General features: G+C 42.4%; 1 protein-coding gene across 2 annotated transcripts in view; it reads left to right on the plus strand.

Moving 5' to 3' along the window:
* The window catches only part of CC2D1B (coiled-coil and C2 domain containing 1B), a 28,127-nt gene that overhangs the window by 11,393 nt on the left and 1,166 nt on the right, over positions 1-15,568 (plus strand). For both annotated transcript variants that reach the window (XM_033066868.1, XM_033066869.1), the window contains 16 exons: positions 70-145; positions 1,257-1,367; positions 1,688-1,818; positions 2,097-2,169; positions 4,284-4,399; positions 5,189-5,357; positions 6,573-6,745; positions 6,849-6,974; positions 7,482-7,540; positions 7,766-7,882; positions 8,361-8,434; positions 9,059-9,117; positions 10,837-10,888; positions 11,511-11,610; positions 14,316-14,406; positions 14,714-14,844. In XM_033066868.1, coding sequence (XP_032922759.1) covers positions 70-145; positions 1,257-1,367; positions 1,688-1,818; positions 2,097-2,169; positions 4,284-4,399; positions 5,189-5,357; positions 6,573-6,745; positions 6,849-6,974; positions 7,482-7,540; positions 7,766-7,882; positions 8,361-8,434; positions 9,059-9,117; positions 10,837-10,888; positions 11,511-11,610; positions 14,316-14,406; positions 14,714-14,833 — 1,647 coding nt within the window. In that variant the 3' untranslated portion in view covers positions 14,834-14,844. The remainder of the gene's footprint in view (positions 1-69; positions 146-1,256; positions 1,368-1,687; positions 1,819-2,096; positions 2,170-4,283; positions 4,400-5,188; positions 5,358-6,572; positions 6,746-6,848; positions 6,975-7,481; positions 7,541-7,765; positions 7,883-8,360; positions 8,435-9,058; positions 9,118-10,836; positions 10,889-11,510; positions 11,611-14,315; positions 14,407-14,713; positions 14,845-15,568) is intronic.

Here is a 15,568-nt window from a genome sequence, read left to right on the forward strand (position 1 = left end):
TGTTTTGTGGCAGCTGTCAAGCCTTGGACAAACCAGAATAAATCTTCTGTTTTGTTTTTTCTGTATTAGAAATTTAATGTGGTGTTGGAAGCTTTGGACAATGGGCAGCCAATAGACCTCCAGAATATGCCTCCATCTCCTCAGGGTAAGGCTTGTCTTCAGGAAAACTTTTCAGAAGTCTCTCTATGCTGTAATGGAATGATTGTGCATTTGATTGCAACTATTAAAAGAACTGGAGCTAGTTTAGGACTGAGGCTCACTGCATGTTCACAGTCTAATCAAGACCAATGAAGAGAAATGAGCTATCATTACTTACATTGCAGTTACTCTCTGTGAATTACAAGTTCAAACAAGTATTGATGTCTGATATTCCAGGTTTTATAAGTGTAAATAGCAGCCAGTATTAGTGGAAGGGAAAGAAGGATAATGGCACATTCTTAAAATTTACTGTAATATTTGATGGTGTTACATGTTTCAACTAAAGCTCATAATGCTTAGATTAACAAACAGTTTGCAGTGCATTAAAGTCTAATTTTTAAAGTAAGTTATCAATGCTAAAGATATCTCAGTCCTGGTAAGAGAATTTGGTGGGTTTTTAAAGTAGATGCAGTATTTGGCCTGTCCAGCCCAGTGTTTTAAGCAACTTACTTTAGTAGGTTATTTTATTCTAAGACATTAAATGAGAGATTATTTCAGTAAATAATGAGATTCATGACTCAAGATACTGATCACTAAATGGCATTGCAGAGGAGCTTCACCCAGGGCATAACCTTGCCTTATAAAGTGCAAGATTTTTGCAGTGAATAGTCTTGTAGTTTTCTGTTATACAATGCCAGAAACTGGAGCTTCTGAATACATGATAGGAGTTTCTTCCCTTTTCCAGCACATCTTTTGTTACAAATATTTTAGTCAATTAGCAGACTTGTTCACTCTTTCCATCTGCCAAGATACCAAGTGATATTTTGGGGAGAGAATTCTTAGAATACTTGAACTACTTTTACTTTTTTTTTTTTTTTCCCCCTGAAGCAGCCCTAACCAAAATTAAATCAGCATTTGAGATTTTCTCTTGTAAAGCATGTACTGTGGATAATGGGAACCTTAGACTTAGCTAGCCATGGAGATACTGGAGATCTCAATTTCATCTCAGTTTTGGTTTGGAAAGCCAAAAATCTTCCAGGAAGACTTTGAGTGACATGCAGCAGTAATTGCTGTGTGTGGAACATGCTGTGAAGCTTCCTGCTTTCCCGGCTTTGCAGATCTTGAAAGCTTAGGAGGTGTACAAGATGCATCCAAACAAAAAGTACCCCCTCGGGTGGGAAGTGCCCAGGATCTTGCAAGCCCTGAACCTCAGACCCCAGAAGCTGCAGGTAGGACTTCTGCATTTCTCTAGTAAGTCGTGGAAACAGCACAGCTGGGAGGCACGTTAAGGTCTGACCTCTCTCACTGAACTGCAGCAGGATTGAGTAAACCTGGCTAATGTTCTTGATTATTGTTTGCTGCTGATCCAATCTACTTTTGTTCTGGATCAGTGATGGAAGTAAAAGTTAATAAACTCTTTATAACAGCAGTGTTCATAGCTAAACATTCCAGTGATGTTCTCTGACAGAGGTGAGGAAGGGGAGGAGAAAGGCAGCCTGTGTGTTCTATGATCTTTATGATGTGGCATTTAATTCTGTGTGGTTTGCAGAGGCCCTGCAGCAGCCCAAGACAGTGCTGGAGGCGTTGCAGCAGCGGCTGGAGAAGTACAGGGCAGCAGCAGCTCAGGCTAAAGCCAGCGGGGACGATCGCAAGAGCAGGATGCACGACAGGATAGCCAAGGTAAAACTAAAGTGTGGCTCTTTGCATCCAGCAAAGCCATTTGAATCAATTCTCTTGCTGAAGACTTTTTCAAGGCTGGAATAATTTGTGCATTGTCTGTCTGGTTGAAAAGAGGTCCAGTGGGGAAGCTGGAAAGCATTCGGAGGAAGAAATAGAGACAATGCACATATTGTAGTAAAATACTGAGTCTTGTACAGTGTTTATGCTGGTTAAATACAGATGATTACTAATTCACAGTCAGCTCTATTTTATGTCTTACTTGGTGCCTTTGATTGCAGCAATACCAGGATGCCATAAGAGCCCATAAGGCAGGGAGAAAAGTGAATTTTTCTGAGCTACCTGTTCCTCCTGGTAAGTGTGGATGTAAAACATCCTAATCCCCAAAATTTTTTTACACCTGCTAGGCTCTGAAAGGTCTGTGCAGGTATTGCCTGCTCATCCTGTGGAACAGCTCCCCAATGTTTCCTCAGTGAGTAGCTGACCTTGCTGTCCGATGGTATTGTGAAATTTTTTATTAATATGCGCCCAAACACTGACCCTAGTGAATATTCCTGCATACTGATGACCTGTTTGACAGTATGGGAACTTAAAACTGCCACTATTTGTAAAGTTCAATAACTTCACCATGGGCAAGTGCTAAAAATGTTATTTGTCTATCCTTTGTATCAGCCCTCCTAGAGAAAGACTAAATTTGGGTATTGGCTTCTTAGTTTTGCTGGAAAGACAATTTTAAAAGTGAAGAAAATTTCCCTATGTCCTCCATTCTGCTAATTTGTATCAGGAGTCTCAGAACTTGATATCTAATGAATATCTCCTTACAACACCTTGTAACATCAAATCAGTATTGCAGCTCTCCTGGCTGGTAAATCTGCAGAAATGAAGTAAATGATGCTTGTGGTCACACAGAGACAGTGGCAGAGGCAGCAGCTGAACCTGTTTCTTGAGACACAGTCCCCTGTTTATCTTCTTCAGAACACCGAGTGCTGTGTCTGGAAAAGTTTGGGCAAGGTCATCTGTGATGCTCTGCCTCTCATTTGCATGATATGGTTTCTCCCCTAGGAAACTTCTTTCCTTTTATCTTGGGCCTGATGTGTTCCTCTGAAGGATACACTCAGCACTGCAAAGCAGTGCCTGGATTTTTTAAGTTAGAGGAGAGATGGACCTTGTGGTGGTTTTGTCACTGTCAGAAGTGGCAATGGCAAGCACTACAGTGGTAGTGGAGTAGGCACTGCCAGCTCTGTCAGGTCATGTGTGGTTTTGAAAGTTTACTGCTTTGAAGCTGTCCCTGAAAGGCAGTTTAGCATCCCTTTTTCCAGAACATGATCTCTTTCTTGGTAAATACCAGTTTGTGTAAGAGTGAGGTATTCCATATTTATACCTCTGGAAATACAGAGAGCTGCTCAGTGTCCTTGCATATCAGCTGTGTGTTTTTCAGCCATCCTTTAGAGGCCACATGATTTACATTGAAGACAATTACCAGGCAGTCACTGAAACCACCAGTGAATTATCCTGGGTGGCAGTGCCCTTCATGGCATCTGCCTGGTGATGAGTCCCAACCTTGGACTCCCTGGAAACAGAAATGCTGCTGAAGCAATGGATCAAATGTCACATGGGGCAGCAGCACAGGATTCTCTGTTCTGCCTGCCTGAGTACCTTGAACTTATACTCTAGCAGCCACCTCTGGATTTAGAAACAGTTTAGTCACTGTTTCTTAGCCCTGCTCATGAGACTGGCAGCAAGAATATTGCTATGTATTAAATGAGAGAAGTAATTTAATACATAGCAAGTTTATATACAGACATTTTATAGTAGTGGCTCTGGGTCTCTGTTCTCTGAAGCTGACACTAAACTGGTCATGTGGCAATGGCAGTTCTATCTTCATCATCAAGCCTTCCTCCTATCCTTAAAAGGATAACAAAAGAATGGAGAGCATTATTCTTCATACACTTCTCATTTAACTCCTCTGATTCTGCCTTAGTTTGCTACCTCTGCATTGCAGTATCTTTTCAGCAGAGGCTGTGTGTGTGGCAACCCAGCTGTCAGCAGTGGATTGTTTATTACTCTGGGGGTAGCACTGATATTCTGCTGGACTGTGTGCCTGCTAAAATCAGGCAGCAGTGAGAGGAGAAAAAATAAGACTAAATTCTGTGCTGGTTCTGAGGGCATCCCTACCACTGAAGTCTTTAGGTTGTGAGGTTGCTTGGCAGCTTGGTAACCTGTTCAGTTACTGCATCATTTCATTATCATCCACTTAGGCTGGGCATCTGAGAGATCTGATCTTCAGCCCACCATTCAGACTTAACCTAGAAAGGCTTTTTCGCCTTTTCCTCAATCTAGTTAGACTGAATTCTAAAATACATTAAATAATAGATATTTGCATAGAAACAGCTTTATAGTAAACAAGTAATATGGAAGACATGCCATGGGGCTTATGCAGCTCTCCCTTGTGTTCCTTTCCTCCACAGGATTTCCCCCTCTTCCTGGTGTTGCATCAACAGATGGTGGCAGCACAATCGCTGCTGTCCTGGAGAATGCCAGCAAGCTGGCAAACATGGAGGAGAATGATGAAGAGGAGGAGGAGGTTAGTGCTGCCTGGTAGGATGTGTAAAAGTTCAGTTGCCATCTCTTGTGGCATGCAGAGATGAGGCCATTGGATTTCCAGGTGAGGGTACTGAGGTGAAATATATTTCCCAAAAGTCTGAGGAGTGCAGGATCTCAGTAGTAATTTCAGTTTCCTTTATGGAGTAGGGGAGACAGATGAGATGTTATTACAGTCAGTTCCTACAGAGTCTTTGAGTGCAGGCTTTGGCTCTTTCATAGCTGTCTTGTATGTAGATTTTATTTTCAAAGGGAGCACTTGAGATCCTCACCACTCCTTTACATTGTTCTACAGTATTTAAATCTGTACTTTTATCCTGCATCCCAGTAGCTTCCTATGTTTGTTCTTTCCCAGGATGTTCAACACTTACTGCTTTTTGTCAGGCTGCACCAGCATTTAGACTTTGGTTTGATTTCTGTCTCTCTCTGGATTTGGTTGCTGATTGATTGTTCTTTCAACTGGAGTAGCTTTTAATGGAGAAAATTCCTCGATGATTTCGTTTCTGCATGTCTCTGCTTCTTTAAAAATCAGTGCCTTGTTGAATGTTCCTTTTATTCCATCCATGGCTTGCATAGGTCAGCTGCCTGCTGACCTGGCATGGCTCATAAACCTCCAGAAGTTAAAATTTGCTGTCTGGAATGCAATGCTCCCCTAAAAGGGATACCCAGAGGCTGATACAATTGTAACCATGGTTGTTGATGCTTGAGATGGTGTCCTCAACCCTGGAATAGATTTTATGCATTTATTTTGCAATTCTTTTTGTTTTGCTAGAATGAGCCTCTGCCCCAAGTCCCAGTTGCCAAGAAGCCAACTCAGGTTGTTAAGCCAACTCCAGTTCCATCTGCTGCAGCTCAGGAGAGCTCTCCTGAGCACCTGAAAAGAGCTGCATCACCCTCCCCCTTGGACAAGGCAGAGTCAATGGATCATCTCCCTCCAGCTGGTAAGTGAAGGGATCACCATTCCCAGTGCACCACATGCAAGTTGGTGAAGATTTTATCATTATAATTTAGGTGTGAGCCTGTGAATGTGTGTCATAGATTTCCCTCTGACAGGAGCCTCAATATGTGTGTGCTGGAGGGCAGATCCAAACCAGCCATGCAGCTTTATTTCACAGAGACAGCATGTATAATTATAAGGCTGATTAGGTTTTTAATTAATTTTGATGTAACAAGTGTATCGATTCATAATGTTTAACTCTGCTCACAGCTGAACTCTCCATATACTCTCATTAAAGGGGATGGGTTGCCTCTGTGAATTAATCATTGATCTAGTGGAGCTCCCTACACCAGAGTTCTCTGCCTGGTGCTTCACCCAAGGATCTCAGGCTGGCAGTGCAGACAGGGCTTCATCAATCTCTGCTCTTCCTTTGCTAAGGGCACTGAGCAGTGTGTGTACAAGATGAATTGTACAGATCGTAAGGGACAGCCAGCACCTCACAGTGTGGTTTGGGCACAGCCAGGCAGTGCTCAGGCTCTCACTGATGCCTTGACTGTCATCCCATCCTCCTTCCCTTCTGCCCTGGGTAGTTGTCAGGATGAAGTAGAGCTGCCTGGCTGACTGATGCACTAACCTGGTACAATGTAAAGCAGTCTTACTGGTGTGGTTGTCCTTACTGTGTCAGCAAGGAAAGAAGAGACTCAAGCATTAATAAGAAGCTAAGAGAACAAGGGATTACAAAGAAGCAGAGGTGATGTGTCTGAGTGGGCCTGCACATTGGTTCATTGGGGTTCTTTTCTGACACATCAGGGGACAGGAAGGAAATTACTCCAGAGGATGCTCATAATATTTGCTGTTTCTTAGAAGTTAACAGGGAGAGCTGAAAGTTTGGATTCAGCTTCTCCTTTGGACCAGTCAGCTGTGCTGGAGTCTGTCTCAGGCCTGCAAATTAAGGGCTGTAATAACTTTTGGGACACTTGTGAAGTGCTGTGAGGATTTTTTTGATGAAGGATGCTGTTCCAGAAGGAAACTCATTTCTTTTTTTAGTGCTTGAAATTGAAAGTGCCCGAGAAGCAGTTGAGTGAGTAAGGAAATGTCCTGATTTGACATCTGTACTTTCACTCATCTTTTCCTGGCTGTAAACTGAACGTGGTAAAACCTGTGTCAGGGGCTCTGGCAGTGTCAGATGAGTGAGTGTTTCTGTACAACTGTTTTTCAGTTAGGGAACAGCTGGAATTTCTAGAGAGCAGGAAGAAGCAATACCTGAAGGCAGCCATCAAAGCAAAGAGGGAAAACAACCTGGAACAGGCGAAGACGTATCTCAGAACAGCCAAGGGCCTTGACCTAAAGATTGAACAGGCAAAATCTGGCAAAACTGTTGATATTTCCAAGGTTAGTAGGACTCTTAATATTCTACTTTGTTTCATATTCTTGGACATCTAAGTGCTTACTTTTCTCTATTAGGGCTCTGAAATGTGGTGTTCTTGTGTTGCAGCTGCCATCACCTCCTACAGATGATGAGGGTGATTTTATCTTTGTACACCATGAAGATGTCAGGCTGTCTCAGAAAGCAGATGAAGTTTATGCACAGCTTGTAAAATTGCTGAAGGACCAACATGAGGTGACCATTTAATATTTTTTACAAATGTTTCAGAGTTTCTTTTGTACATTTCTCAGGGGTTTATTAATATTATAATCCCATCATTGTTCCAGTGGGGTATTTTTTTTTTTTTTAATTTTAAAATACTTATGATATTGCATATCCTAAAACGGAGAATTTTCAGAGTTGGATTCTGTGTCTAGTTGAAGCCAAGAGGGTGTGCTTGGAGGCTTGAGACTAGCAAAATATCACTGTTAAATATGAGCACTCAAGTTTGAAAATAGTACCTGAATATTAAGACTAGGCTCAAATTTACAAATCAGGTGATTAAAAAGTAATAGGGAGAACAGCTCAAACAAATGCTGTGCTTTGGACTTGAGGAATGGGATGGTCAATGTTCTTGAGTGACTCAGGAAAATGCCTGGTTTTTATTAAAATAGGTTGTCATCACCCTCAGAACTGTGCCAGTCATGAATGTGTGTGTGAGGATCACTGAGTGAAGGTGTTTGGTTTTGTTTGTGTTGACAGAGGTGTTTGCAGTATTCCAAGCAGTTCATGCATCTGGGAAACGTAGCAGAAACAACTCGGTAAGAGCCAGTGCCTGCTTTCAGTCATCCCCCAAAGGGATTATTTCAGGTTTGAGTCCTCCTGACCCCTGAATATGTTGGGGTTTGAGTTGAAAGTTTATCCTTGTGTGATTGGGACTGTGCTTCCTGCATCTCCACATTGCTCTTAGCTCTGGCTGAGGGTTACTCTGTGCTCTGTTTGATTTCTGTGGGTTTTTTACTGGGTTTTTTTGCCTTTTTCTATAGGTTTGAGAAACTGGCACAAGGTTGTAAAAAGGATATGGAGATCCTACAGCTTGCACGAGCACAAGGAATGGATCCTCCAAGCCATCACTTTGAGGAAAGAACCTTTAAAATGATAAGGTGTGGAAAAACAAAAAGATATCTCAGACAGGCTGGAATGACTTTCCTGGTCTTTTACCCTTGTTTAGGGAATTATGGACTTCAGCAAACTTGGGTGGCTTCCAGGATTAGGCTCAGTATTCCTGAAAGGATACTCTCAAAAACTTAAATACAAATAAGTTGTTTTTCTAACTTCTTTTGCTGATTCCTTTGTTTTCAGAATGCCTCCAGCTTCCCCTCTTGTATTCTGTTTCTTCAGCCATTCTTCCTTCCTCTGTGTTTTGCCCTCAGTCCTGTTGCCTCCTGGGCTTTGTTCCTGGCCTCAGAGATATTTTTAGCCCTGTTTGTGCTCTCCCTTGCTCTGCTGTATTTTGTGGAGATGTCTCTGTAGGAGTGCCCTTCTGAAAAAGCTCTGACAAACAGCCATGGCATCCTTGTCTGGCAGTGGATCAGCTGACAGTGGGATGAATGTGCTTATTTTGCCTTTCTCTTTTCACAGGATATTTTCTGATCTCAACAGCACAGAAATGCACCTTCTTATTGTCAGGGGGATAAACCTACCAGCCCCACCAGGTGTGTACTCAAAAGGGCATGTGGGCTTTTTCCTCTAAGTAGGTAAGGAAAGTAATGGGGAATGAAATTTCTCTGTCTTGAAGACCACTTTAGGAGCCAGCACTCATTAAAATGAAGTAACCATGTTTTGGGCTTATGCCTCCCCAAAATCTTTAAACAGTGTTTTTAAAAATGCAGACAGGTGAATAAAGAGAATCTGGGTTCCATCTGGAAAGAGAGAAGAGCTTTAAATTTTCCTGGGTTCACTCATAACTGGCTCATAGTTAAGGTTTCATTTTTACCTCCTATTTTGTTAGGAGTGCCTACCTACGAGTTGCACCACTTTGGTGTATCAGTAGATGGGGTTTGCTCCTGCCAGTGTTACTGCTTTTAACCCCTTGCTCCTGGGAGCTTGTAAACCATGTGTGCTAGACTGTTTTAGGACTAACAACATTAAAAAACCCAGTTGGATGCCAACTTTCCATGGATTTTGGTTTGATGGATGGGTTTTTCAGTTGTCAAGAGGCAGGTCGTGAGCCCTACTGTAGAACAGTTGGGTGCTCTTGAGAATCCTGCTCAACATGACAGATGCAATGACAATGTCTGTACTGGCTGTTTGGATTGGCTGGTTGTTGTCTCACCCAGGTGTGTCACCAAGAGATTTGGATGCGTTTGTGAAGTTTGAATTTCAGTACCCGAGTGCGGTGAGTGTGTTGTGGCTCTTCTGCCCCTCAGTCTGTCCCCCCTGCCACTGCATGAGCTTGTGAGGGAAAGGGAGAACACTTCTAGACATCCTGCCTGGATCTGCTTTTAAAGCTGATTTCTTTTTTTGAGAAGCAGAACTGCTGAGCATGTTGGCTGCAGGTTTGAGCTTTGCACCTTTCCCTCGCTCTCCACACCTTGCCTTTGGCAGGGTGATGTTTGCAGGTTTTGTGTCAGTGCTAAGCCATGCCCACCTCTCCCCCCTGAAGGCACAATCAGGCTCTTTCCAATGTTGGCAAAATGTGTCAAAATTCATTTCTTTGACAAACACACCAAACACCAGGGCACACAAAGTTGTTGCTAAGGGCCACCTTAGACGTGGTCTCCCTAAGCCCTCTTCCATTAAAAAACCAAGCTTTTGAAGGCATTGCATTTGAGTCTCTCCTACAATTGTAGAAATGGATTGAAAGGGTTAATCTGTGTCATCAAATAAATGGTGATTTAATTAACAAATATATATATACCTGGAGAAAGGACTTGGGCCATGCAAGCTTCTCACTCTTACTAATTAGCACTGGTGTGTATGTGCATGTATGTATGTGTATGTATATAAAAATATCTATACACATATGTATGACTTCTTTCCTTGGAATTCCCCCATGTCATCCTGTTCCTCTCACCTTTAAAAGCAGTCTCTGGTCTGAAAAATACTCAAACCTTAGAGCTGGAAGGGTTTCTGAGGAGGGACTGACTGGTCTCTTACTGTCAGTAGAAGTCCTGGGGCTTTACTGCTCTCTGTGTAGGGCAAAACCAGACCTTGCTCTTGCAGGACTAATGCTTAGCCCTGGGAGAGTGCACAGCCTAGGTTTTTACCTCCCAATAAATTTTGCAGTAATTCCACTAAAATTAATTCAGTTACCTGTGGAAAATTGGTGATGGTCAGACCAGGTTTGTGTTTAGGTTTGAGTGACACAAGGCCTTAATGAAGGAGTAACTCAGGGTGGCTGAAACCAGAACTGGTCTGTATGAGTAATTTTCTGGGGAATGGGTAAAAATCAGCACAGTTCCTTTAAATCTGTTTTCCTTTGTTCAAAGAAAAAACAGATCTCTACTCCTTAGCCAGTAGTTAAATAAAAATACCACCTTTCTCCTTTATAGCTGAAATCAGCTTTGCAAAGTAGCTGCAATAATTAGGCCACATTGTCCTTGTTCATTCCCCAGAGATTTAGTTTGTACTTCACTTTAGGTTAAAAGTTAATTCATTTTGGTGGCAGATTGATTGTCAGGGAAAATAATAGTAGGGCAATTCCCTGAATGATTTATGATGAATTCCTTGTGTAGCTTATTATTCCAGCTAATGCAGGAGGAACAGAATTACTGTGTCGTGGAAGGTGCACACTTTGTCATGGAGTTTAACAGCCCCAGTCAGTAACTTTATGATGATTGGATTGAATTGACTGTGACTGTGTAGCTTATCTATGGCTCTCATATTTAATGTAATGTTTTGGCTTATTCTTTCTCCAGTATTATCCTTGTTACCATAGTGAAATCCAAGTATTTTAGTTGTGAATATACCATGACTCTTCTTCTTTAGATAACCCCTCAAACCTTACATTTCTTGTGTAGGCATAAAATAGAGCTGGCAATAAAAAATGGTCACTAGTCTGTTTTCAAACAATACCTGACAGTTTTATGTAACTTCTGTCTTCTTTTTTTGATAGGAACAACCTCAAAAGAGTAAAACATCTGTAATTAACAATAACAATTGTCCAGGTGAGTCCTTTTTTTCTGGAACAGCAGGACAAATGTTGCACCTTGGGAATCCCTGGACAGTACAGGCTGGTGTCAGACTGTGAATCAGGCCAGAGATCCTCCCACCACCTTTTTTCTTCTTTCTTATGGAAGGGTTTGTTGGGTGTTAAGTCCAGCTGTGTTGGCAATTTCTGCCCCCTCATCCCAATACTGGTGGTAGCTATTATGTCATGAATTAAACCAATATTAATGACATTATCCAAAATATCCCTTCCCAGTCATTCCAGCCTTACTCTGCTTTTTCTTTAATATTTTGTATCCTTTTTCTTAACCATAAACACTGTTTACTTGCTGCAAGACCTAAACTCTCTAGTTCTAGCTCTCCAGTACCTTGCTGTCAGTTCACAGTGGTTTGGTTTGGTTTGGTTTCTGTCCCTGTGAGATGAGGGTGACATTCACTGTGGCACAGGGACACACCCCTGTGACTGACTGAAAGATCCTCCTGAGGGGGAGTTCTGTGCCTGTGAAGTGTCTCACACATGGGCCAAACAGAGATAGAAGAGCTCTGAGTAGGTGCATGGAATAGAGCACTGCACCCCTTTGACTCCCAGCTCTCTTCCCTTGTCCTTGGTTTCCCTCACAGAGTACAACCAGCTGTTCAAGCTGAACATCAACCGCAACCACCGGGGCTTCCGGCGCGCGATCCGCTCCAAAGGAATTAAATTTGAAGTGTTTCACAAAGGGTGAGTCCACAGTTTGCTACTCTGCTAACAGCTGAAAAGAGTGTTGGAGCTGAAGTTTGAGGCACAATCTCTAAGCCAAGCACTAAAGAGTTGTCTGGTCCTCATGCCTGAGCTCCCTGTGGGGGTGAAGAAAGACACAAATTTGGTGAAGTTGATTTGGATCAGTTGAGGATTGATGTGTTAAAAGGAGTTGGTGAAACTGAGAAAGCAATGATTCAAACTTCAAATTGTTTTGATTTGAATTGTTTGGTTTCAGTCATCAGGACTAGAAAATTTAAATATTCTGTGGAATAACTGTAGAATAATGAAGTAAATTGGCAACAAAATAGGAACAGCAGGAAAGCAGGTGACAGATGATGGCAGAACTAGAGTTATATTTCTGTACTTTCATTCACTGGATCTTGCAATACTTCTGAGCACTGCTGACAGCTGCCTTGAGAGAGACAGGCTCCCCTTATCTCAGAGAGCAGGATCACAATTAATGATGTTCAGGGAGATCACCCTCAGTCCAGGCTCTCAACTGAGTTACTCAGAACAGGAGTGGCCTGCATTCCCTCATCCCTGGGATGGTTGTGATCCAAGACTGTGATGGGATGCCAGATAACCTGGGTTTTGTCTGGTGGCTCCTTGTCCTATTCCTTGTTGCTGTTACTGGGCAATGTGGAAATCATCCATAGGTTTTCTGAGCTGGTTTTTAGGTTGCAGATATTTCAGTTTGTGACCTGAAGTCCCACTGTTTTGCTCCAGATCATCAATTGGCATCTCTGTTGAAGCAAAAGTTGTTTTTCTTACTCTGTCAATCCTGACTGCTCCACTGCTCTGTGTTCAAGATCTCCCCTTTTGCACAGAGCTGTGAAGTGTTTATATTTGTTTAAAATGGAGTTTTTATCACCTTTTCCCAACCACCTCCTTGGGAGAAAGGAGAGGATGAAGTGATCCAGGCTCTTTTCTGAAGACTGCTCCCTGTCTTTTCTGAGACTACAAAAGAATAATACTTTCAGAAATGCTTTTGTGGATGTTGTAGCTTTGGGGTCTCTGATAGCTCTTTGACCATCTCCCAAGAATTATTTTTGCTCAGTGAGCAAAGGAGACTTGTTTCAGGTCACATATATTAAACTTCAGTTTAACAACACTTAAAAGTAAAAACCCAGCCATGTATTTTTCCAAAGGAAAAATCTCTTCTTGAGCCTCTCCTAAAAGCTTCTGAAGATGAAAGGGGATTTCCCCAGAGCTGTTTCTGAAGCCATAGCCTAGAGCAAGTTCTTCAGAGCAAGTTCTTCACAGCAAGTCCCTGGAACTGAGCAGGGATGAACCAGTCTTTATTGTTTCTTGAGTTATAAAATGGAAAAATGCTTTTAAAAATTCAGCAAGAATTGCTGATTGTCTGAACTTTATGAGCAAAGTGTCCCACATGCTGCAGTACAATTACATAATCCTTCATTTTAAGGTGCTTGTGAAGTGAAGGAAGTATTCCAACATGTGAGCTAAGAAATTCTGAACTTCCCTAAATGTTTGTGTGAGTCTGCTGAGGCCTCACTGGTGGAGAGTCTCAGTCTCCTGTTGCCACCAGTGATGTGATCTTGAGGCTCCATTAACAATCTTTGAGTTTCCATTGCGTGTGTCAAGTCTTGCTTGATAATACCTGAGTATCCCTTAATGGTAATAGGAAGAAGGGTGGATGCTTTGGGGTTGTGGGGGATGGGTTTTATATGTTTGTTGGTTTGGTTGCTTGTTTGTTCTGAAATAGAGTGGGTAAAAAAGGAAACTTCTGAAATCTTGGGAAATTTCCAAGAAAATAAGCAGGTGTGGCCAAATTATCTTTAACTCAACTCTAGAGATTAGTTGTTTATCAAACTTTTAGAGACTCGTTCAGGGAGATGCTTGGATGCAAGCAAAGAAATGCTGTGCTCTGAGCTGAACAGTTCTGTGGAATTTGGGTGTTTAATCTGTTACCTTTTGGAGGAGTTTGTTTGGATAAGGGTTGTAACACCTGTCTGTGTTCAGGTAAGGATTGACTTATTGCTGATTAAACTGCTCAACAGAAGTGACTACAGCAAGGAAAAGGTGCTTGTTGTCCTTGCAGGATAAAAATGCTTCTGTGTTTAATTACAGCAGATTGGAAATTCTAAAATTACTGTTTTTGATTGTTAAAACTACCAGTCTGTAGGTGAATCAAAACAATAGCTGGAATGTTCTTACTTACTGAAATTGTTTTGATTTATCAAGTTGAAACAGAATGATTCATGTGACTTTTTCCTAAAAGTAGTTTGCCAAAAGCAGCAGGTGCCTGTGAAATGTTTGTTTTGCTGGGAGATGCAACTTCCTTGGGAATTCCTTCAGCCTGTTGTGTTAAACAGCCCCAAGCAGAGGTGGCCCTGTGCTGGCTACTGGGACCTCCTTCCCTGTCACCCTGGGCAGGGACAGAAGCTGCTACCACTCCAAGTGCTGATTTAATTGATTGTTTTTCTTTGCTGCTATCCTGATCTTTACCTTGGTTGCAAAAGAATAATTAACAAATGAGTACTGTCTTATCTTGTTCCTTGCAGTCTGGTTTTAAGGGCTTGCCTCTGGCACTGTGGTGTGCAGGGTTCCAGGAACATGTCCTGACCAGGGATGTGGGGATGGAGCAAACAGTGAGGACCTCTGGGCTTGTTTTCTCTTTCAGTCAGAACATTCTGACTATCCTTATCACTTCTTGGGCACAGGTCCTTTTTCAGAAGTGACAAACATGTGGGGACAGCACACTTGAAGCTGGACAAGCTGGAATCAGAATGTGAAGTTAGAGAGATCATCGAGGTACGTTTTTGGGATGAGGTGTGTTCTGCTTAGTATTTAAACCCAAAGGGGAAATGAGTGTTTGGATCACAAAGGTGTGAGTGCAGTTGAGTTTTGTATTAGGTGGATTTGATAACCTGCCTGGGCAGGGGGGGACCTGCTCTGCTGAGTTGCAGTCTGAGGAAGTGCTTGGCTGTGACACTCCCAGCACTGCAGGGATCTCTGTCACCGTCGGGCCTTGGGTGTCACAGTTGCCTGAGGCTCTGTAGTTTAACATTTTAATCCCTGTTTACCCTAACTGCTCTTCTTTTTGTGGTTTTTATTTCAGATTTTTGATGGCAGAAAGCCCACTGGAGGGAAACTGGAGGTAAAAGTGAGACTCAGGGAGCCCCTCAGTGGTCAAGATCTTCAAACAGTTACAGAAAATTGGCTGGTCCTGGAACGTTAGTTCTGTCTGAGGTATGAACACTGCACCCAGAGGGGGTCTGGGCAGGACTTGACAGAGTTACAGATAAATTCTGCTTGAATAATGTCTTTTGTTGGCATTGACCTAATTACACAGCTCTGGCTTCAGTAGCAGTCCTCTTTATATTTGTGGTGGGGAGTTGACATAATTTCATAAATGAGGTTACAGAATTTCGGATTAGTTTGTATCTCAGAGATGCTGTTTTACAGTACAGGGACAGCTCCTGGTGTCACCTTTACTAAGAACACTATTTAGAAAGTGAGTGATAAGTAATCCATCTTCTTTGCTTGATCTCCTGAAGCCTCTGTGCTCCCTCTTAGCATATGGTTTCACTTTACATTTCTAAATGGCAGTTAAGCAAATATTCATCAGCTTCAGAGTGACATCACCTGTTTGGAAGCAAATGGTGGCAAATGGTGTCAGACTGTAGAAACTGAGTTCTCATTTCAGTACAGGAGTCACCATTTGGCCTGTTTTAGTGCTTTCCTCCCAGCCAAGGAGGTCAGGAGGTGCCATGAGCTCCAGTCAGGCGGAGGGACACGTTTGATGGCCATACCTGAAATAACAGCTTGGCCTCGTGCCCAAGCACTTTCCATTGCTGGAGCTTAATCATTTTGCTCCATTGATTTTTCTTGTTGACCATCCAGAACCTTGGTGTCAGCATTTTCCATATAATGTCTCCTTGAAGTGTGAACATCTGTTCTGTACTGCAGCAAG

Source organism: Catharus ustulatus, chromosome 9, assembly GCF_009819885.2.
Source record: "Catharus ustulatus isolate bCatUst1 chromosome 9, bCatUst1.pri.v2, whole genome shotgun sequence".
NCBI classification, from domain to species: domain Eukaryota; kingdom Metazoa; phylum Chordata; class Aves; order Passeriformes; family Turdidae; genus Catharus; species Catharus ustulatus.